Source organism: Brachycentrus maculatus, unplaced genomic scaffold (genome assembly GCF_059751285.1).
Source record: "Brachycentrus maculatus isolate JH-2025_06_01 unplaced genomic scaffold, ASM5975128v1 h1tg000475l, whole genome shotgun sequence".
NCBI classification, from domain to species: domain Eukaryota; kingdom Metazoa; phylum Arthropoda; class Insecta; order Trichoptera; family Brachycentridae; genus Brachycentrus; species Brachycentrus maculatus.
This window is the reverse complement of record NW_028281222.1, coordinates 2,156,331-2,181,135: the sequence shown is the minus strand read 5'-3', so window position 1 is coordinate 2,181,135 and position 24,805 is coordinate 2,156,331. Positions and strand designations below refer to the sequence as shown.

Genomic DNA, 24,805 nt, shown 5'->3' with positions numbered 1-24,805 from the left:
TTTACCTAAAAAGATCTGTTGCACAGTAAAAAGTTCAATAAGTGGCTTGATATTTATTTTTAATACATTTCATTTTATTTTTAAACTTTAAAAACGATCTGAAAAATCAAGTTTTTTGATATTTGACGTTGTTGAAAGGAGTGAGCGATATGCAAACTGATGCATGGTGATATTCTAATGGTCCAGCATTGAGTGTTGACGGAGATTAGTATAGCCGTAAAATAATGATTAGTTCGCTTTGTATAAAATTGAAGTGGAAGAATTGTATATTTCAACTGAAATTATAATAACATTTTGAATACTTGTTCACAAAATCTGGATTATCTCCAATTACAGGAGTAACTTTCATATTATTTATTTTGACATCTCATCAAAGATGAAGAAGAATATGGAAGTCTGGGCATTTACGGGGCTGACGACCGTCATAGGCTGGTTTACACACGTGTAACATTCACCAATTCTACCCATTATTAATAATGAAAAACACGTAACAAAGTAATAAATACATTAAAAATCCTCAATGAAGAGCTAACTCCCTAACGAGGAATGGTATGTAAGCACGGAACTAACCGTCTATATGTAGTTACCTGTTGCGCATAGGCCTGAGCGTACTGCGCCCACATCTGGTGCTGCTGCTGCGTGGCGGCCTGCGTGGCCCCCGCCGCGCTCACGGCGCCCCCGGCCGCGGCCCCCGCCACCGCCTTGGTGCCCCCCGCCCCCGCTCCAGCTCCCGCCTTGCCGTACTGCAACACAGACACATGATAGAGTCAAACCTCTCGCTATCCTTTTTATTACTTAAGTACCTAGAATTGTATAGCTATGTAAGGACCCTAAGTCCATTTAATCTTCACAGTAGTTTGAAAATGCCACAACTAGGCGAAACAATTGTCACAAAATTAATTTTTATGTTTTTTTTAACAATAAAATATAATTAATGTTTTACTTAGTACACACAACTAATTGATAAACATTAATTAAAAATGGATAGATTTTACCACAAAGTGACTACCGAATCAATCAATGAAAATAAAATATGACTTAATAAACTCAAAAAATCTTCTTGTTCTTATTATAGGCCTTGCGGCCTGTTTTTAAGAGGGAGCCTCCTGCGACGTCGATTCCCAGCTATCTACCCATCTCTTTGGTGGTCTGCTCGGGAGTCGTCTACCATGGGGTTGGCCATACAGTGCGATGTGGGGGAGTCTGGATGGTTCCATTCTCCTCACATGCGCATACCATTGTCTCCTTCGTTGCCTTCCCCACCTAACGACATCTTCCATCTCGCATATTTCCCTGATCCTGGCATTTCTGATTCTAACTCGAAGACTCTTGCCTGTTATACTTCTCAGAGTCTTCATTTCTGACTGACTGAACTCAAAAAATTAGTATTAGATTTAACATATAATACATTAGCAATGCGTTGAATAGTTAGTTACCTGCGGCCACTGCTGGGTGTCCCAGTAGCCCTGCTGCGCGCCCCACTGGCCCCAGCCGCCAGGCTGCGCGCCCTGCGCCCCCGCAGCGCCCGGCGCGCCCCCCGCCGCACCGCCCTGCGCGCCCTGCTTGCCCCACTGGGCGCCCGCCTGTCCCGCCTGGCCCCCCTGGCCGCCACCCTGGCCCCCCTGCCCGCCCTGGCCCTGCCAGTTGCCCCAGTGGCTCCAGTTGCCCCAGCCTGAGGAGGTGCCCACGTATTAAAACAAATTCACATTTTACATGAACAAAATAACAATCACCAAATGAAATTATTTTTTCTTCCCGGCAAATAAAATTGATAGATGTTCGAATGATGAAATAAGGAAAGAATGTAAGGCTGAGATAAGCATTATCGATAAAATTAAGAAAGGTGTGTTGAGATGGTTTGGACATGTGGAACGTACGAGTAAAGAAAGAACGGTTAAACAAATTTATGAGGCGAATGTAGTTGGAAAAAGAAGCAGAGGACGACCGAGGAAAACTTGGCACAATCAGGTATGTCAAATACTTGAAAGCGGCCGGGTCAGAAGTCGTAATAATCATCGGGTATGTATGAGAAGATGCATGAATGTAGAAGAGGCAAAGAATGTTTGCAAAGATACAGTGTGGCATTTGATTCTCTCTGCCTACCCCTGCGGGGAAGCAGCGTGATGGTTAGTTCGTTAGTTAGTTTTATCCTCCCGTACCTTGTTGCTGCCCCCAGGCTTGCTGCTGTTGCTGCTGTCCCCAGGCCTGCTGCTGCTGCTGCTGGCCCCAGCCGGGCTGCTGGTTCCAGCTCTGCTGCGTCCACGCGCCCCCCTGTCCTGCCCCACCGCCCTGGTTCTGATCGGACAAAACACACTTGTCAGCGGCGTCATCTTGTACATATATCGCTCGCTCCTTTCAAGAACGTCATAAATCCAAAAACTTGATTTTTCAGGAGCACGTTTTTAAAAATATAATACAATGTATTAAAAATAAATATCAAGCCACTTATTGAACTTTTTACTGTGCAACAGATCTTTTTAGGTAAAACCTTTGAAGGTTTTTTCTCCATTTGAAAAATATTTAGTATATTTTAAAAAATTATTAAACAATACCTTTTCTACAAAATGCAAAAACCACACTTTCTGCCCTGTAGCGGGTAGTTATTAAGTTAAAAATATGCTTCTTTTGCTGGGATAAAGTACATTTTCTGGGCATTCTGAAAACATGCACAACTGAGAATGGACAATTATTGATTTATGACGTTCTTCAAAGGAGTGAGCGATATATAAAAGTCATCCTGAAAATGACTTAAACTTGCTGATGAAGCAAGCATTGGTGTTGGATCCATTCATTCCATTTTAACTGAAGATTTGGCCCTCAGAAGGGTCTCAGCAAAATTTGTGCTAAAGTTTCTGACAATTGAGCAGCAGCAACTCGGTGTGGAGATCACACAGAACATTTTTTTTTAAGGTCAATGGATCTTGCATCCCTTATGTCACTGCGACCATATTAGGTCTATTGTGACCTCCTTCTGTATTACAGCCCACTGCCAAGAGCTACGTGAGTCATGTAACTCACGACCTGTCTTGGTGGTAGGAGCTTCACACAGGACATGCTGGAGACTGTGATCAATGATCCCAACTTTCTCAATACGCTCCCTGTGATTTCTGGCTTTTTCCCCAGTTGAAAATGCCTTTGAAAGTGACCACCATCCGGACTTTTATCCCATTGAATTGTTGGGTAATATATTATATCCAAAATTAAACAAGGTTTATTGGATTTGAATTCTACGTTTATTAATGTATATGTCAATAGGTGACGCGCTTCGTCTTATTCAGACATTATCAAACACTGACACTGAGGTCAGTGTTTGATAATGTCTTAACACACTATCTGCGGGAAGAGAAATTTGACCGTTTCACTCGAGTGGTGGTGTTGGGCGGGAAGGGTAATTTTACCTTTTCACCCGACTTATCGTAAATTGCGTGTAAGTTATTTTTACGCATGACTTTTGCGGCATTTTTTGATCTCATATGGATGTATACAGTATGGTTAAATGTTATCACTTCTTTTCAGAGATGTTTATCTCTATTATGAGCGCGAATCCGCCCGCAGATAGTGTGTTAATACGTGACGCGTTTCGTCCTATTAAGACATTATCAAACACTGACCTCAGTGTCAGTGTCAGTGAAAGTGTTTGATAATGTCTTAATAAGACGAAACGCGTCACGTATTAACATATACATAAATAAATGTAGAATTAAAATCCAATAAACCTTGTTTAATTTTGGATATATTGCCCAACAATTCAATTGTCTGCAGTTACAATAAACTTTCATCCCGTTCTCGGGCCCGCAGAAGAGGCCACCCCCTGTGTAGTTGGTACCCTCTCTTGGTCTCTCGGCACCCTTACCCTGTTGAAGTTGGGGCGGCTGGGCTGGCTGGGCTGCGCAGGGGCGGGGCGCCCGAAGGGCGGGTTGGCGCCGCCCCGACTGCCGCTGCCCCCCCGGCTGCCGCTGCCTCCCCGCGGGCCCTCGGGGCCTCCCTGCGGCGGGCGGCGGGGCTGCTCTATGCGCCCGTCCCTGCCGCTACCTCCGCCCCTGGAAAATAGCATTCAATCAGTGTTTGAGGAAAACTAAATAGATTATTTTTTAGCAGGTTATTTATTATTATTTGTTCAGTGCGCACTGACTAGGACATGGGTAGTATGGCTCTTCGACCTTTTAAAGTCCAGCACAAATATCCATGGGAATACTCTTTGACTCCATATACTTAAATATGTAACATTATTAACATTTATTAACATATATTAAAAACCTTGATTCTAACCCTTATTTGCACCCATTGGTGCACAGGGCACTGCATCGTTGTTACGCAGTGTTATTTTAATTTTTAATTGAATGCATAAATGCAAGGTGAGCAACCCTGCGCTTCTTGTACCAGTCCAGGGTGATGTCAAATAAATATGAGAGTGAAAATCACCGATATTCATTTTGACCCCCCTGGAAATCGAGCCCAAGACCTCCAGCACTTATTTATTATTTATTACAGCAGTAATTTTTGGATGGTTAGAACAGGAAAGATTAAATAGATATTCAAGTGGAAAAAAGCCAGATATAATTGTGGCAAATGTCTCACCTTCCTCCGCCGGACCAGCGGTCGTTACCCCGGAAGGGCATGGAGTCCCTCGGGGCGCGGTCGCGGGGGTGCACGTCCCGGCCCCAGTGCTCGTTGCGGCCCCCTTCCCAGCCGCGCCCGCCCGACCATCCGCCGCCACCGCCGCCGCGACGGTCATCTGCAAACGCCCAAACTTGTCAATCAACTGAACCAGTGGTCAGTAGAATTATTAGCCAAAGAACCATATCGCTCACTCCTTTCAAGAAGTCATATTTCAAAACATTTGATTTTTCAGGAGAATGTTTTTAAAGTTTAAAAATATAATACAATGTATTGAAAATAAATATCAAGCCACTTATCGAACTTTTTACTGTGCAACAGATCTTTTAACGTAAAACCTGAAGGTTTTTTCTCCATTTGAAAAATATTTAGTATATTTAAAAAAAATAATACCTCTTCTTCAAAATGCAAAAACAACATTTTCTGCCCTGTAACGGGTAAATATTAAGATAAAAATATGCGGCTTTTGCTGGGATATAGTACATTTTCTGGGCATGCTTGCATGCACAACTGGAAATTTTCGATTTTTGATTTATGACGCTCTTGAAAGGAGTGAGCGATATATGCACACTCGAAACTTTTTACAACAGGAACACACCCAAATGCTAGCTAAAAGGATATTGAGCAACTGGCGGGACAGAATTGTACTTGCGTTAGTACGTATCCCGGCCTTATATTATTTAAACAATATATCCGTGTGGTATAAATGGGCAAATATACCACACAAATTTAAAAAAAAATTGATTGGTAATACAAACACTTCTGGAAACAAGAAGAAAAAATCATGCAGTTTTTAAAGAAATCACATCACAGAAATCGTGTCGGGTTGTGGTCCCGTGGTTAGTGTCGCGGACTCTTAAGTCAGAGTTTCTCGGTTCGAACCCACTACCACAATTTGATACCTATTTCTAATAATGAGCCGCTTAGACTCACAGAAATGGTATAAAATTGGAATATTTGTAAATAATAAAAACACAAATATTTCTTTTAAAAATAAAAAGTAAAACTTTTTTTAAAGACAGTGAATGTATTAATACATGAGCTGCCACTCAATACTGGTGACAATAGTGTAAAGATGGGGACTGACCATTTACATTTGGTCATAACGTAACACATTGGGAGTTACATGACTCATGTAGGTCTTGGCAGTGAGCTGTAATACAGAGGGAGTTCACAATAGACCTAATATGGTCGCAGTGACATAAGGGATGCAAGATCCCTTGACCCCAAGGGACCAAAAACCTAACACATTACAATGCTAGCATTCGTATAGTCAGTACAGCGTTCCGAGTGCTCCATCTGAAATTGGATGCCCACCGCAAACGCTCCGGTCAGTCTCCACCTTTAGAAAGAGAAGAGACGCGCACTCACCCCTGCGGTCGTTCCTCCTCATGGCGCCGGGCCGGCCACCGCGGTCGTAGCGGCCGCGCTCCGCCTCGAAGCGGCGCCGCGGGGGCCCGCCGCGCCCACCGCCGCGGGGCGCGCCGCCCGCCGCCGGCCCGTAGCCCGCCTGGCGCCCCTCGCGGTTGTAGCGCTCCACCGCGCGCGCCGCCTCCTCACCGCCCAGCTCCGCAAACTGCACCGCGTCCAGCCAGATGCAGCGCTCGGGCAGGACGAAGTTGGCTGCGGGGAAACCGGACCTTTAGCGACGACTCGCACACCACCCACTCACCGATCAGTCACCCGGACATCGCCTTTTCCCAGATACCGCAAGTTTATGAGTAGTCCAAATAAATATTAACACACTATCTGCGGGAAGGATAATTTTACCCTTTCACTCGACCGGTGGTGTTTGGCGGGAAGGGTAATTTTACCTTTTCACTAGACTCTTCGTAAATTGCAACAAGTAGTACTAAAATTACATTTAAGTTATCGCATTGTTTGCGGGCAGTTTTTTCATCAACCCCACCCCAAATTGAGGCCGTCAGCGCAAAAGGTGAAAAGCTTGAGAAATGCAGTATGAAAACAATGGGGTTTGTATATTCATGAACTTGAAATCCATTAAATAAAATTGTATTACAGTTGATTATTTTGATTTGATCACAAGGATAGTCCGGTTTTGCATTGAATTTTAGCACGTTTTAAATAATTTTTCCGCCTCCGTTGTGTAATGGTAAGCGTGTTTAGCTACCGAGCTGGAGGTTACGATTCCCAGGAGGGGGGGGTGGAAATAAATATTAGTGATTTTACACCCTCTTACCCTGGACAGGTCCCTGAAGCGCAGGAGTGATTACCTTGCCTTCATGTAATGATCAAGATAATACTGCATCAATACGATGCAGTGCCTTATGGATGCGGATACGGGTTAGAAGAAGAAATAATTTGTAGTAGGTAAGTCAGGATATGAAAAAATGTGGGTTAGACCACTTATACTCTGCATTATAGTCTGCAGCCCGACCCTCAGTATACTTATCACAAGTAACCGCGAATCCAATTTCAATCTGTATGTTTTTCGGCGTCTCTCGCGCTCTACCAAAAGAAAGCACATAGAATGCTTTCAAGCGTCTGCCGCTCTATACTAACAGCATGTAAAAGACGCTTTTAAGCGATTCCCGCAAACAATGTGTTAATACGCTACATTTAACCCTTACCGGCCCAACATGAAACTGGACACTTGGGAATATTAGGTACCGACATTTATTACATTAACCTAAAATAAACACTACTACAGTTGCAAATGAAGTTTTTCAATAGAAAAATGTTGAAAGTTTCAACATGTATTAGGCTGAGATATACGCGCTTACGGCAGAGGAGATTCTATATAGGTAAAAAAGGCAGTCCTGAGCCTGGATTACTCGGGTTCCATATAGAAACACGACCAGTGCCTACTATGCCTTTTCCTTACACAACCCTACTGCCTACACTGATTAACCAGTTAACTGCCAAAAGCGTCTTAAGACACATAATTTTCCGTGAACTGAGCGCCGCTCACACAAAAATTACGTCTTAAGACGCGCCGTTTTAAATGGGCTTTTTGTAAAGAAAATCAATTATTTAAAATGTACAAATATATTGAACGCTTAGTGACATCTATTGAGAATATCTTTGCATACTTAGAATTGAAACAGAATTTGTTTTTACCACTTTAAACGTAAATAAAGAGAGCTTTGTCGTCGGAACAACTAATGGCGCTCAGGGTTGTCCAATAATCCTCGAGTTGCCGTCACTGCCGAATCTGATGGCAGTGATTTTAGTGTCGATTCTGATGATTTTTTAATTTTTTAAATCATAGTGTGTGTTTACTTTTAATATTAAACTAGCATAAACAATTAATTTTAAATTATAATTTAGTTTTCATATTTTCTATGATAAATTTTGTGACAACCCTGCACCATGAACAATTAATTTTATGATTATGGATAAATGACTGCAAGACTGGCGCGCTCTTCATTTATTTGTTAAGTTTTATAAATAAAATATATGTTTAGGTTTTATTTGTCGTAAAATTTGCGGTGTGCTGGGTACCGCCATACATGTACCTGCCGGCAGTTAACCGGTTAAACTCTGTACAAGCCACTGGCTTATGGCATGTTATGAGAGAACAGAACCCATCTGGGTGATTGAAAGTATATTCATTCCTTCTTAGCAGGTTTGCTTCAATCCTGAGCCATCCAAGTCCCGTTGCTAACATTGTATGACTATTTAAGAATATTCAACTCGGGTGTCGACTTGTGGCCCGTGGAGAAAATCACACATTTTTTCCTTTAGTGTACACAAATCACCCAAGGAACATTCCATCGTGCATAGTTCGTATCATATCCCATATATGGGAGTATTTCACTATCCTGACAATTTCAAGACCTATAATGGCGTCAAGTAGTAAAGACGTTGGACTAAAGAAGAGAATAGTAACACCAGAACTGAGAAATTTTTTAAGACTATAAACTATTTTTTCATATAAAACTTAAAATAAAGCATTTCAATAATAAACAATAAAATATTCATTTATTATTAGAAGAAAAAGTTTATTTTTTAACTTACAATATAATAAAAAACAAAGTTTAAAACAAAGCCAATATGCCTGATATGCAATGATTCTGTTTCTATCTTGAAATAGTATTACATTAAACGGCATTACGAGGCTAAACATGCAAATAAGTTTGAAAAGTACCTAATAAAGTAAAGTAACTAATAAATATGTTTGTAATATACGAGTTATATTTATATCTCGTTTGCTTTGATTATTAATTTTTTTTACGGCCCGGTAGAAAATCTCATTTCTAAAATCTGGCCCGGCTACTCATAATGTTGGCCACCCATGCACTAGAACATCGGAAAAATTCAAAGGCCGTCTGTCGTCTAAGACTTGTTAATGATTTTAGGGCTACTTCTAACAAAAAATAAATAAAAACATAGATAATAAGACCATTACTATGTACATTTCAAAAATAAATCTTGATTTTACTATAAATAAAGTTTTTATTTTATTAACTAAAAAAAATAGTTTTTCTTGAAATACTGTAAACCTATTGTGGACCTGGTGGAAAGTTTTTTTTTTTTTTTGGGGACCAGAAAGGGTTAAGGGTTGGATCTCCATATTTCTACTTTTACAAATGTAAAATCTGTTTTTTCAAAATATTTTTATAACTCAGCCTAATAACACTTTACAATTAACATTGAAAACAGTGTGAAGAACACACTCCACTCATGCCAGTACAAAGGGAAGAAACATAAAGACATAAAACTAGAAGATAAAAATAAAAATAGAATAGAGGTGACAATATTCAAAATGGTTTCTGACGACACGTATTTAAAAAGAATTGCATATTTTAGAAAAGAAAAAAAAATACATACATTATAAAATGACACACATATGGAATTTACACAGGGGAAAGAGGAAATTGGAATGGTTTATGGAAAATTTATCACCTTTGTCATTTTAAGAAATGACAAAGATTAGAATTCTAATGATGAAAATAATACATGTATTGCAAACGGTGTAATGAAAAGAAATGGCAAAATGTTTTCAAATAAAGTTTTTTTTACTTTGTCTTCAAAATCATAGAGATAAAAAATAGTGTTTTTAAAAATGTGACAAGTTTGGAACTTAATAAATGTTGCATTGCAAGTCTGCAAGATAAATTTTCTTTCGAAAGAATCCTTCCGCCTTTCTGAGAACATTAAAAAAAATCATGTTAAAAAATGGACTCTTAAGGCGAAGGGATCGTCGCGAAAGCGCGTGTGCTACAAAGATTCAATTGAGATTTGTGATTCAAGTTTGGAATTTGCAACACCATAGATTAAATTGTTGGGTAATATATCCAAAATGAAACAAAGTATGTCAGATTGAATTCTACATTTATTTATGTATATGTTAATACGTGACGCGTTTCCTCTTCTTAGGACATTATCAAAGTAGTGTTTGATAATGTCCTAAGAAGACGAAACGCGTCACGTATTAACATATACATAAATAAATGTAGAATTCAATCTGACAAACCTTGTTTTGTTTTGGATACATTACCCAAAAATTCAGTATGGAATTCTACCGACTGTCTGCAGTTACGATAGATACCATAGATGAAATAAAGCAACACGGCGTATGTTTGTAATTTGGACGTGTAATCCGTACCTTTCATTTCCAGCACCGCCCCGTCAGGCACGTCCTTGCCGTCGCGTTCTTCGCGCAACTTTTGGCGCTCGGCGAAGGTCTCCTCATCGGGGACGATAACGACGGCAGTTCGCTTGTATCCTGTGTTGAAATCGCGCATTTTGCGCCTTTGCGCAGACGGGTACACATTGGTCTGTCCGACGCGAGCGGGTTAAGTAACGTTTCCGTTGTCGTCGTATATAGGTGGTTTATTTTGATACCCGAGGAAAGGTCCGGAAGGTCCGTGTCCAGTGGCGGGTCCAGTCCGTCGACGGAGGATTCCGGAATATATATGGTAGAGAGCAAAACATTTCATTTAGATAGGTTTCATTAACATTTTCTTCTAGTCATAGCATCACATGTTTTACAGGTCGGCACTTTTCCCACTGCCCCGCGGCCAGACCGCAACTCCAATACCGCACACTTTCCGACAGATTTGAGCAACTCGCTATAATAACTTATAATATATCTAATAACTACTTGTTAGTAAGATGACGCTAGTCAATTATGTAATGCAAAGTTGGTCAGCTACATGTAGTGGCCAATAGACACTCCTTTCAACAACGTCATATATTAAAAATCTTGATTTTTCAGATCATTTTAAAAGCTTAAAAATACAATAAAACGTATTAAAAATACAAATCAAGCCACTTATTGAATTTTTTACTGTGCAACGGATCTTTTTAGGTAAAACCTGACTGTTTTTTCTCCATTTGAAAAATATTTTGTATGTTAAAATAAATACTTAAACAATACCTTTTCTTCAAAATGCAAAAACAACGCGTTCTGCCCAGTAGCGGGTGAATATTAAGTTAAAAATATGCCGCTTTTGCTGGCATATAGTACATTTTCTGGGCTTTCCGAAAACATGCATAACTGAAAATTGACGATTTTTGATTTATGACGTTGTTGAAACGAGTGAGTGATATAAAACTAGTAATTTTCTGCTGAAAACTCCATATTATGGCTATATTCAAAACTCCTTCTCTACCAGAGAAAATTTATGCAAAAAAACAACAATATGACAGCCAAAATTGAAAATATATTCAATAATTCAATGGTTACCTATTTTCTATATTTTTGTATTGAATCTGCATTATAAATAATATTGTTGAACTTCCATATAAGGAATTTGTATGTACCTAAGTTCTCCCAGTAATGAAAATTTAGATTGAATATTTAGGACATCCTTAGTGTATTTTGCTGTAGATATGACAAACACAAACATCTATTTTATAAAGATTGCTGTTGAAAATCTTCAGATCTAGGTGGCGATGCCTTATAGACAATTTTCATCCGAAAACTTTGTGTCAGCAAGCAGCTGTAGATCACCGTTCAAGATTTATTTGAATTTCAATTCCCTCGGCACACATTTTAAAAGAGTTTAAAAAATTCAGTAAAACAAAATCGATGAAATAATCAGATGTACCAATTGATAGTCTCCAGGGCCTTAACATACACATTTGTGGCAATAAAGATTTTATATCGGTGTATTGCCATTTCTTAGAAATATAAGATTCATATTTATATAATTTTTGAAGGAGAATTGTTAGAAATCTCAAACAAATGTTAAACTATAGGCATGTGCTCAAGCCAAACATACTCGAGCTCCTCATTCTAACATGGAATAGATCCCAAACTTGCTTTAAAACGCTGAAGGTCCTTGTTGTTGTCAACCTTTAGCCGCCCAGGGCTCCTTTAAGGGACTGCGGATTTGCGTTGTTCAATACCCACCGGTCCCATACAAGAGCGGTGATTGCGATGCATTTGGCTATTGGATTACACTGATTTATGATAATAGTATTCAAAATATGAACATTATCTTACGTAAATAACGTCTTTGAGATACCGATCCATCATTTTATTTTTAGTTCCGATAAATATTTTAGCAGCTACGCGTAGGTAGCAATTAGCGGAAATATTTCACATTACTGCTTGGGCAGGGCGCTAACCTTATTGTACACGGTACATCAGCGTCTAAAGGTTAATTCCTGTATATATAATTTAGATAAAATCCTTAACTAAAAATAACAATGTCGCAAGTTTTTCAAATCTGTCAGAATATGCTTCACTCAATGCCTCAAGGTATATTCCGCATTGTTAACTTTGTGGTATGGTAATATAGCGCTCTCCTTATCATTCATCCTTCACTTTGTGTCATACCACTTAAAAGCGGCGCTACACAAAGCAAACGACAAATGAAAGGCGAGTGGTATTCTGGAGATAGACCGCGGCAAGACGTCGGGACAAGGGGAAAAGTGAGCATCCTCCCAAACGCCGAAATGCAATTTCAACGTTGAAGAGGACGCAACGCAGGCAGAAAGTTTGTCACTTTCCCGTGCCAAATGTTCGCAGCCGACGCGTCTTGTCGCTCCAAATTTCTGCAATTGATATATATCTCATTATATAACAGATACTCGCTTCACTCCAACAAGGGGAACATGTTTGGACCTTACCGAGAGGCGTGGCGTCCCGCGGGTCCCTAACGACCGGTTGTAAGGGCATAGATACAAACGTTCTCATACTCACGGCTACTCCGGACCGCTCCACTCCAGCCAGACAGGATCGCGTACCCTTTTACCCTGTACTTATTACCTTATTCCCGATGTCTCCGCTCCAAAGGACCGCATACCGACCTTCCGGAGCCACTAGCATAATTTTACACAAGTGTACAAATGACAGTTGTCCAATCCCGAAATTGATCATTTATTTATTTCATTACCAGAATAAATAATGTTTAAAATATTATACTTTAAATTTATAAAGCACTAACTTTAACGTGGATCATCAATCATAATTCAATAATGAGGATCATTGTTATATATTATTTGGAGAAATTAAATAACTTTGTTTTTTGATCCGCCCACTTTTATTATTAAAACCCAACTAGTTTCGGCAACAACCTGTTGCCCTATTCAGGGCTTGTTTTATAACTATGTATGTCTGTTTAGTTATAAAACAAGCCCTTAAGATGGCAACAGGTTGTTGCCGAAACTGGTTGGTTTTAATGATAAAAGTAAGTGGATCAAAAAACAAAGATATTTTATTTCTCCAAATAATATATTTAAAAAATATTTTTTCAAGCAAATAATTATTATTCACACTATTTATTCATGTTGATGTAATTTTAAGCTTTGTAAAAAATATTTTTTTCAAATTTGAATCAAGGAGAGTGGGTAACTTGATAATAAAAAATAATAAAAAACAAAAAAATAATAAATAAATAAAATAAAATAATATTTATGATTATGTTCATAATCTCAATCCAATAAAGCATTTTAAAGTAGATGGTCGAGAAACTAAAGAATTTTAAGCATTTAAAAATATTTAAGCTCATTGACAGGGTTTGCAGATATTAAAAGATTTCCAACTGACAGTAATTTATCTTAATTTTGATCAGATGACGTTTGTACACACCATAATAATAAGACCTTGCAGGAAGAAGTGTATGTTATTTATCTGAAAATCACTTTTTTTTAAGCAATATACAGAAGTAACAAAAAAAGAAACATTTATTTTAAATGCACTCAGAATTGATGAATCATTACAGTAATTATTTTTTCAAATATACTTTTCAAATAGCTTAATGAAGATTATCTGTGAAATAAATTCTATATATGACTAAATATATAGCTATTTCTGTAACTTGGAACCGTTCAATATTTACCCTCAAATATTTTTATAGGTGCTCACATAAAGCTTCATTATAGGCTTGGTAATTGTAAAATATTGTTCATTTTTTAATGTACATTGGCTTCATCATCCACTGCTTCACAATACTATATATTTACATTTTTGTGAATAGAATTTCAGAGCTGGGATTTTAATTATCAGGTTAAAAATTTTACTAAAAATTGTATACATTCTAAATAAATAAAAAATATCACCCTAGACTGGTACCTGAACCGGAGGGCTGATCACCTTTCCTTCATATGTCGATTATCAAGATAACACTGCGTCTACTACGATGCAGTGCCCTATGCACCATAGGGTGCGGATAAGGGTTATAGAAGTAGAAAAAGAAAAATTTTGAAGCCAAAAATGGTAGTCTAAATTGAAAAATTCAAATTTTGACAGTTTGATATCTTGAGCTATGAAATCTTCTTCCCGCAAGGTTTAAAAACCACACAAATATATTCTTAAGAAAAACCATAGTTCAAATCAGCGGAGAATTGTTCGACCGCAACTGTGGAGGAGTTAATACAGATAAAACAATTGGAAGAGACTTTTCGGGTAAAGAGAAAAAGGATTAAATGTTACCTGATCCAGGATGTAGTTTCTCCTGCGGTTGTGAGCGACCTCGATCAGTTTCACAACGCACTTTGTGATTTTGGCGATCACCGTGTCCCAACGCCCCTCAAACTGGGCCTTAAACGGTTTACAGTCAACCTGGTGAGAAAAATTATAAACAAACGATATTATTCATCGTTCCAAGGCAAACGGACAAATTTGGTAAAGAGTTTTTTCTCGAGAGTCGTCCATTGGTCTCCGAGTGAATGGGCCATCACTAGGGAATTTCGTTTGTATATAATTCCGTTAACCCCGTTTATGTTTTAGTACCATTTGTGGACAAACTCAATATACATCCCATGGATTGCCTTGTGAAAATGTCACTGAAATAAAGGGTGTAAAGAAATGTCGCGATGTAAAATGGCGGATTCAGTGTAAAGTCACGTAAGTAAAAATGTTGCAAAAATGGGATTTGAATACAAATAAGTTTTTCTATACTATATCTATTTGCGGAGTCGTGCGATTTCTATTTTGCCTCCGTAGTGTTATGGTCAGCACGCCCAGCAAACGTATTGGAGATCCCGGGTTCGATACCCAGGGGGGGGTCAAATAAATATAAGTGATTTTTACACTGCAATCTTTATTCAATATTACCCTGGACTTATGTACCTGAAGTGGAGGGCTGATCACCTTTCCTTCACGTGTTAACAACGATAACAATATAGTTACAAGATATGCAGTGCCCTATGCACCATCGGGTGGGGATAAGGGTTTGAAGATGAAGAAGTGATTTCTAAGCGCAGCGCTCGCAGCAGTGTCGCTGACGTTTGCTATTTGTCACTGATGATGAAAAACTTTTGATCAAGGCAATCTTCATCTCTGTTGTCCATGTTTTGTCTGCAGTAGGGAAGTAGCTGCCAAATTTATTTATTTATTTATCCCATCGAAACATACATTTTTTTTACTATATGTATTACGGCTCTTAAGGCATGGCTTGTGTTGAGCCGAAATACTTACATGTTAATACAATTTATTTTATTTTATTATTATTTGTTTTTTTTTAATTATTAGATTATATACATTACATACAATAGATACAATTTACAGTTTAAAGGTTTTACAATAAAATAATTACACCTGGACTATGATTAATTCATTTTCTACCTTGTCCCTTCCAACGAGAAGCAACCATCGATGGACACTGTTATTAAAGACATGATCACTACTGGAATTCTTAATGGTTACGGGCAGCAAATTAAAAACTATTAATAGCAAATTAATTACTTCCGCTTTGTAATATTTAAGTCGATAATCAAAACTTTTTTGAAGCACAAACCTCTTTTATTTATAAAAATGTGCGTTCATTGTAAATCACCATTTTATTCTTCTGATGATATCACTTTATGTTGTTACTTTATTTTGTTATATTTTCAATAGAACTGAAAGATCACCAATATTGACAGATCAAACTGTTGTTTCACAAATGCGCTTCAGTTTAAACTGTCAGATCACAAAAAGATATTTTCAATCTTCATCGATAATGCTTTGGGCACTTTATACCTGATCCCATGGCAATTTGTTATTTAATATTGTTAATAAATCAAAAAAATTGTAAATAGATTCCAGCAAATATATTTTTGACAGTTTTTTTTTTACATAAATCTATTTGAATGCAACTCAAACTACGATGCGATATTCTTTTCATCTCAGAAAAACAAGAAAATAATTTAAAGAGTGGATTTTTTATGCGTAATATTCATGAAATCATATATTGACAAATTAGAACTTGCGTAACTTTACACATCACCCGCCAAATTGCATCCTATAACACTGTGAATGCGCCAAATTCATTATAATCATAGTATGTAGATGTAGATATAAATATATATATTAAGAGATTGTGCGTCTGTGCAGTTCCGTTTTGGTAAAAACATTATCCATTCCATTATCCACATTGCGATTCCGCAGTATCGCTAAGTCCTCCGGATAGGGTCCAATGCTGGAAGGTATGTATGGTATGTATATGTAATACTATGACTCACTCTACGGCCAATATAAGGCGTACGCCCGCTCAACCGCTACCGCGAACTTCCGTACCGGATTGAGTGCCCACTTTCTGCGAAAGACAGTTTCCAAAAATCCAGAAATAAAAACACACATTGTTCAAATATTATCCATCCAGTGCAATGGATTAAACTACATCTATCTAGTTTGTTGAATTCAAGAAGCTGGCGGTAATCGTGTATAGCCACTCAAACCCATGACAGGGTAAGACTAAGACAATTCTTTTAATTCTTACTCGGTAAATACTACTATTTCTTCAAATTGTGACATGTGTTTCCACGCATTGCCCATCATTATCAAACACCGTATGTAAAGCAAAATAATAATGGTCCTCAGGTCAACCGAAATCGCGTGTGATAAACATTTTGTGCAGTTGTAAGTGTATGAATAGTGCTATGGTGGTGACGGGTAGTGACAGTATTGTTTGCATGCTGTTGTAGTGATTGTCCTGACCGAGAGACGAGTACGTCTCGAAACCGGTAGACATAAAAATCTTGGTGAGTGGTTATATACTAATATTACTAGCATTTTTGTAAAAAAAGTTAAATAACAAATTTAAAAGTAAAAATTACTACACAGTAAATATGTAATAGGTTTAAATATTATTAATATCCGTTTCTCCGCAAGATTGAATGCACTCTTTTATCCTGACATACACTCCTCGCTTCCTACCCATCCATACATCTAGTCATACATGCCCCCCTCTGATTACGCAGACTTTTGACAACGCAAGATTTTAGTCTAAATAGATCAGATATCCTTCAACCTCCTAACATCCCAACAAGGACACAACTCTAAAATTTAGGCTTGGCTTCACATACAGCGTTTGATCGTTATGCGGAATGCATTGAAACCCGTGTTGCAATATATTTGAAGAAATACTGGTAGTTACCGAGTGAATTTTAAATTAAAAATTGATAGATATTACCGCAAAAGTGACTGCCGAATCATTTGATTAATAAAAATACTATTTTTATTTAAAAATCTGCAGAGTTGAAGAATTAAAACAAAGCTGTAATTTACAGTCTACACTGTTTGTAAGTCCATGCTTCAAGTGTGTAGTATTGGAAATATTTTCTGTACTAGTTTTAACAGCATCGATACGGCCATTCCAAAAACCCATATGCTTGTAATGACATAATATGTCTAAGGTAATGTTGTTTTTCCAATTTTTATTAATACATATAGAATCTGAAATAATGTATTTTTATATCTAGAGTATGCTAAATTCTAAAAATTGTTTCTTCACAAAGAGCCACATTCGCCATTTAGTATTTTTGTCTCGTCATCTGTTAGTAGTTTTTTTTCAATGAGCAAATCAATACAATGTTCACTCTGTTTTTCTCTCTGAAAACTCTGTTTTTTTTCTCCAATTAATCCTCCGTTGATGTGGCTATTTTTAAAAAAATGTAAGGAGTAAACTATTTTTGGTTCAAAAAAAAAAAGACAGACTTTCTTTTACAGCTGAAACCATGCGAGTATAAATATATATATCATACGCAAAAACAAGTAACATCTTGCAAAGCGTGAATTTGATCAAATCCTGCAAAATCATATTGTGGTATTTTAGTAATTTCGGGTGCTAATAATACAGTACAATCCTGATTTTCCGGACTCAGGTTGATCCGGGACACTCCAGTAATTGAAAAATTTCACAATAGTACTTATAATGTTGAAACACGTGTTGAGGGCCCATTTGTCGTCCGCAGTGATAAGAATATCGCAGAATTAGAATATCTCAATCGTATGTCATGTAATGGCTTAACTCTTACCACTCTGTTGGTCAGACATTCTGGCCCGTATAATTCTAGTAGGCAGCTCCGTGGGCCACAATGTCTGGCCCAGTGCAGGTATAACTTTAATCGCTGATTTCTCTGTCACCCAAGTATATTCTACCAAAAAATATTTCAGATAAATACAGTTCATCTTAATTATCATGGTCATATGAATTACCAGACAGAGTGTAACAAATTTAGAGAACCAAAATATTTATTTTAATGGTAGAAAAACGTCGCATTTTTTTGATCAGAGTTGATGATCAACTATGAGAAAAAATGGTCAAATGGAAAGGTTTAAAATATTTGTAAAATACCCCGCTAACCCTTTTTTATTTCTATGATATTTGTGATCGAAATTCTCCGGCCTTATCGGTGCGATTTATCTGACGTAAGATGAATTTTTCTGCATTAGAGTACAGATTGAATGATGCAGGTCTTCTAAATGATCGGATCTTACTTACCTCTAATTAAAACAATACTTTGTGGTATATTACTTCACGAAATATCCATTTTTAGGTTAGTTGTCTCTAATCGTGTCATGCTGTCCACATGTCTACATTAAATTTGTTAACATTTATTTCATGTTTTCAAAATAACCGGGAAATCGATTACACAGGATTTTTTACACCATCCATCCTGGAAAATCGGGAGTGTACTGTATTTTCATTGTTATCATAAAAAAGGATTGTGTTAGATTATTTCTATGCATCGATTCCGAGTTGAGGACGTAAATTGAAGGGTTTTCGCTTGTGATAACTGGTTCATCCTTTGTGGGATCCTTTTCTAGCATTTGCGGATAAAACAGAACAGAGACCAAAGCTGTGGAAACATGCAGAGTAAACACAATTTTATAAACTGAGATATAAAATGAACGAAACATTCACCACATATGTGCGTATTGCTTTTCTGATAACATGGAGAAATTTGTTGACAAGTTGACATATAAAGGGAAAATTAAACAAAATAAACTTCCATTTAACAAAGTTGTCCAAATAATATATCGCTCACTCCTTTTAACAACGTCATATTTAAAAAAACATCAATTTTCAGTTGCTCATGTTTTCGCTCAATGCCTAGAAAATGCATGCGAAATCCCAGCAAAAGCAGCATATTTTTAACTTAATTAATTTTTTTAATTTAATCACTTTTTTAAATACTTTACTTAAAAAGTTCTGTTGCACAATAAAAAGTTCAATAAGTGGCTTGATATTTATTTTAAATACATTTTATAATATTTAAAAACTCCTGAAAAATCTAGTTTTTTCATATATGACGTTGAAAGGAGTGAGCGATTGTATATGGATTTCAGTGAACAGCGTCAAGGGACTGCTCTGAGCGGCAGAAGCCTTTCACGCTCATTTTGATCGGCAATACATTTCACTCTGAGAAATGGATGACGAAAAAAGAGTGGGTAAATAAATTACTTTAATTTGTCAATTTGGCATTTAATTTGTAGGAAACCACAATTTATATGAATAATAAAATCAAACACCAATTTTTAGGGTCTACTAAGTTGTATATATATATATATTTTTTTTTTATTAAAATAAAATTTGTGACAATTGTTTCGCCTTGTTAGGGCATTATCAAACTACTGTGAAGATTAAATGCATTGAGGGTCCTTATATAGCTATATAAATGTAGGCACTTGTATGGAATTATACAGCTATATAAGGACCCTCAGTCCATTTATTCTTCACTGTAGATTGATGATGCCCTGACAAAACTAAACAATTGTCACAATTTAAAAAAAAAAAAACACACAACTTAGTAGACCCTAAAAACCAGGATTTGATTTCAATATTTAAGATATAAATTATATTGAGCACGCATCTAACGAGCGTACAAATGTAGAATAAATGGGCAAACATCTCCGAGGCTGTAAGGTGGAATATCCTATATATTTTACACATACGCGATATGGGTAGGGGAAATTACCTTCATCTTGTCGATGAGCGCCGTGTTCCCGAGGATGTTGAACCACTTGTCCGGGTGCTCCAGGGCGTACTGCTGCGCCCAGTGAGACTTGCCGGACCCCGGCAGGCCGCACATCATGATGACCTAAGCACGAAACGAGCGCGCCGTTTAGAAACCACACTTTCTAGAACCACATCCCAGGATGGCTCAGGTGTCATCCTAATACAATGCGAATACGCAATCATCGCGGGAATTAAAACGCGATCATCGCGCGACATCAAAATTTGGATGTCCTGATAGAGGCAAAAATCTTTGTTCACGTGTTGTCATTTATTGCGTGAATCTCAATTAGGGCACCTATTCGACATCATTCGGTGTCGGGTTGTGGTCCCGCGGTTAGTGTCGCAGGCTCTTAAGTCAGAGTTTCTCGGTTCGAACCCACTCTACCACAATTTGATACCTATTTCTAATAATGAGCCGCTTAGGCTCAGATATAGTATGAATTTTAAGTATTTTTATAAATAATAAAAACACAAACATTTCTCATTTAAAAAAAAAATAACAAGTTTGATCACGCATTTGTACAAACTTAGTTTGTGTGAATAGATTGTCTAACATTTCGGTCAATGCCAGTTAGAATGACAATTAAGACACTTATTCGAGATATGTATGTTTAATTGCAGATTCCTACGAGTAAAATTTACGAGAATGCTCAATGATCGTATTAGGAATTATTGTATTAGGACGACGCCTCAGTTTGGCGATAGTACCTGGCACTCCTCTTCCGGCTCCGGCCTCTGGGGGCCAGCTACGAGCTGGTCCACTGGCAGTTTCCCGATGAAGAGGTATCCCTCCAGGAGTTTGCCTTCCTCCCCGTCGACTTCCATGTCCAGCTCGTACCTGATGATGATACATTTCCATTAATCTTACGGGGCTTTTTCAACAGCACTTTGCATTTTTAAAGACAAGAGCTGTAGTCTGACATTGGATCCGTTTTAGTTCATAAGGAATTCTCACGAGAGGCGGTATCATATACATGACTAGTGATGGAAAGTTTTACGTGGTTCCCTCCCAGCACTGAGCAAATGCTGACAAGTTTCTGATTATTCCTCCTGTTCCCAAAACTGATAACAAAAATAAAATATGGTTTTAGCTAGAAGACACAAAAATCCACAAATTGATCTATAAACCTTGTACCGTAGAACAGGGCTACTTGAACTTTGATGTGTTACTTGAGCCCAGTACAAAAAAATTTATTTAGATCTGTATTTGGTCTACAAAAATGAATGTATCGACATGATTCATTGTTTCCCTCACAGGTGACACTTATTGTCACCATACGTTCATTATTGTAGACCAAATACAGATTAAAATTTTTTTTTGTACTGGGCTCAAGTAACACATCAAAGTTCAAGTAGCCCCGTTCTACGGTACATGATAAGCAAGGTAAAACATAAATGCAACTCCGATCTGAAAAAATGCATTTTGTGAATGTATTTTTTTTAACAAAATAATCTTTTCCGCAATATTACAAAAGACAAATGGACGATTCCCGAACCTGGTGACAGTCTTCCTTCCCTCGGCGAGCGCCTCCTTGACTCCTTCCGGCTGCGAGTCTTTCTCTTCCGCGACAGCATCCACTTCCATGGCCGACTCCTCCGGTTTCTTCTCTTCCTCGACTGCGGGCGGCTTGGCTTCCGCGGCTTCTGCAGTTTCCACGGGCTGAGGAGCCTCGGCGGGCTTGGCCTCTTCCTTGGGCGGCGCGTCAGGCTTGGCCTCTTCTTTCGGAGCATCTTTCTTATCTAAACGGATCAAATCGACATTTTTAACTGAAGAAATTTAATTTTAAATTTTAAATGAAATTTCAGAGTTATTGATGAAAATTCTTCATTTTTCATTTAAGTTTTTCTTGGTAATATACTACTTCTTAAAATCTATTGCGACGCATGTTTGGATGCATTCCGCATCATTTTCAAATACCGTATGTGAAGCTAAATCAATTGGGGCGTTGAAGAATGAATGTTGTAGGATGGGTTTCTTATTGGTTAATTATGTTTTTTTTTAGTATTTATATTTTTAGAAATATCCATTGCTTCAAAATGTTGTAGTTTTTGACTTTTGGTATTAATCATGTTTAGAATTTCTACATTAGTGTTGCTATATATATCAATCTAAAAATAGTGGTACATGTTTACCAATTAAAACTTGATTCAAATTTCATCAATAACTTATGCGTAAAGAATATGTGCAAAAATTCTTTATGGTGTGTAGGGTTATCTTGATCGTTACAAATACATGAAGGAAAGGTGATCTACCTTCCGCTTCAGGGAAAATCGTTAATAATTATTTTGACCCTCTTGGGATTCAAATCGAAGACATCCAGCATGGTAGCCTAGCGCGCTAACCACTACACCATAGAAGCATACAGAAAATGTGAAAAGAATTGTAAAGGAAAATAGTTTGGTTCATATTCTAGAAATAAGATGAAAGGGCGTCATTGTGGCAAGTACCTTGGGCAATGTCCTCGTCCGTGCAGTCCAGCGGGTCGTACTTGTCGGAGCCCCTCCCCTTGGCGGGGGAATCGGCGCGCCCGTTTTCCTTGCCGCCGCCTTCCTTGTCCTTCTCATCGCGCTCCATCCTCCTTCGCTTCTCCTGCGCACACACACGCACACACATTCAATACACACATAATAATAATAATAATTTGGGATGATTTATTTTGACAAAGCATAAAGTTTTAAAAGGATTAAATACATTATTTTATCGTCTTTTTGAATGTATAATACTAGTTAAGAATTTCAGATAAAACCGTTAATTAATAAAAAAAATATATATGTTGAAAAAATCTTCTAAGCTCTTTCCTGTAAAGTAACAGATTTGCAGATAGAGTACTTTACGTAGGGGCCGTCAATATGAAAATGATGATAGATAAAAAATAATAATAAAACACTTATCCGCACCCCAATGGTGCATAGGGCACTGCGTCATATAAACGCAGTGTTATCTTGATCGTTTACACATGAAGGAAAGGTGATCAGCCCTCCGCTTCAAGTACCAGTCCAGGGTAATATTGAATAAATATTACAAGAATAAAAATCACTCATATTTATTCTTACCCCCCCTGGGAATCGAACCCGGGTCCTCCAGAACGGTAGCCGAGCGTGCTGGCCATTACACTGGGAGGCGGACAATAAAAAAAAATATATATTAAAAATATAACTTTGTTTTAAAATCACTATAAATATTTTATTATAACTTAATTATAATGTCTACTGGTTTTGAAGCTAACCGCTTCTTTTTCAAGACTGATTAATACTATACTTATACTAATATAATATAACAGAAGGTCTGAAGGACAACAGTCAACAGTGAGAAATTTAACAAGGAGCTAGCAAATAAAATTAATATCGGTACTAAATTTTCATTCTACAAATCTTTTTTAAAATTTTAATACGATATAAACCTTGGGTTCATTCCGAGAGCGATCTCTTCCACGGTCATCTTTCCTCTTCCTTTCTTCTTCCTTCTCCTTCTCGCGTGCTTCCTTTTCTTTTAGATCATTTACTGTGGAGAAAACACAAAAATGTAACACAAAATCATTGATAACAATTAAGACCCTCTTTCATGAGACGCCCTATGGATTCAAAATGCAAAAACGTCCTATAGTATATAGCAGGGGTTCCCAAAGTGTGCGCCGCGGCGCCCTGGTGCGCCGTAGAAAGTCAAGAGGGGCGCCGTGAGTCGACCCTCTATCATTATCCGAAACCACAAATATTCTCAGATACATATAAAGCAACAATTTCTATTTTGAGAGCTAGCATCTTTCTACCCAAAAAAAATCTTTCTACCCAACTACTATTATTGTAGGTACCTATTTCTTTCGACTATAATATTTATATGCATATGTATATAGTCACATTATCTATTCCAAAAGGCTTACTAAAGTAGGGCGCCGTGACAAAATACTTAACTTGTAAGTGTGCCGCAGGCTGAAAAAGATTGAGAACCCCTGGTATATAGATTTTTAAAAAATAATAAAAAATGTAACTGTGGGTTATCAAATATAAAAAATAAAAAAAAAATCAAAAAGAAATTGTTAATACATTAGAGTTTTTGGATTTGATCAGAGCACAAATGTGGTTACTTTTTGTGTTTTTCTACATAGTTAAAACTAAGTAACTATCATCACGCCGCTTCGTTGCATGAAGCCAGGAAGAAGGAGAAGAAGATTTTAATATTTTTATATATTTTTGTCTTCATAGCTCGTGGTAGATGCTTCCACTGCCTTGATTAGTATGATATAAAATCAGGAATAACCCGCAAAGCCTATATTAGAGTCTTGTCTGTAGGTAGGATAGTGTAGGATTTGTAGCCACACCGTCGAGTTGCCGCGCTGGCTTGAGCAGGACGGAAGCGTTTCGAGACCAACTAAACCGAAGATTTCCGAGCGGACCCGACACTGAAGCGAGAGAACTCAAAAACCCAGAGGACTACTTCGATCGTTGACGCAAACAGACGTTTTATTTCGATTTTCACTTCACTTCTTTACCTATATATATTGTAAATTATTTGTAATTATTTGATTCCAGTGTTTAGTATAGAATCGCAT

The 24,805-nt window shown here is 37.6% G+C and overlaps 1 protein-coding gene across 1 annotated transcript in view; it reads right to left on the bottom strand.

The window, feature by feature from the left end:
* LOC148302146 (uncharacterized) overlaps window positions 1-24,805 on the bottom strand; it is a 42,987-nt gene that overhangs the window by 3,132 nt on the left and 15,050 nt on the right. Inside the window, exons 11-23 of the mRNA XM_088272144.1 lie at window positions 23,660-23,760; window positions 22,707-22,848; window positions 21,755-21,998; window positions 20,967-21,096; window positions 20,218-20,340; window positions 14,468-14,596; window positions 10,190-10,361; window positions 5,989-6,240; window positions 4,579-4,735; window positions 3,854-4,040; window positions 2,160-2,295; window positions 1,437-1,672; window positions 588-743 (exon numbers count right to left, since the gene is read on the bottom strand). Of these exons, the coding sequence (XP_088128270.1) occupies window positions 588-743; window positions 1,437-1,672; window positions 2,160-2,295; window positions 3,854-4,040; window positions 4,579-4,735; window positions 5,989-6,240; window positions 10,190-10,361; window positions 14,468-14,596; window positions 20,218-20,340; window positions 20,967-21,096; window positions 21,755-21,998; window positions 22,707-22,848; window positions 23,660-23,760 (2,165 nt within the window). The remainder of the gene's footprint in view (window positions 1-587; window positions 744-1,436; window positions 1,673-2,159; window positions 2,296-3,853; window positions 4,041-4,578; window positions 4,736-5,988; window positions 6,241-10,189; window positions 10,362-14,467; window positions 14,597-20,217; window positions 20,341-20,966; window positions 21,097-21,754; window positions 21,999-22,706; window positions 22,849-23,659; window positions 23,761-24,805) is intronic.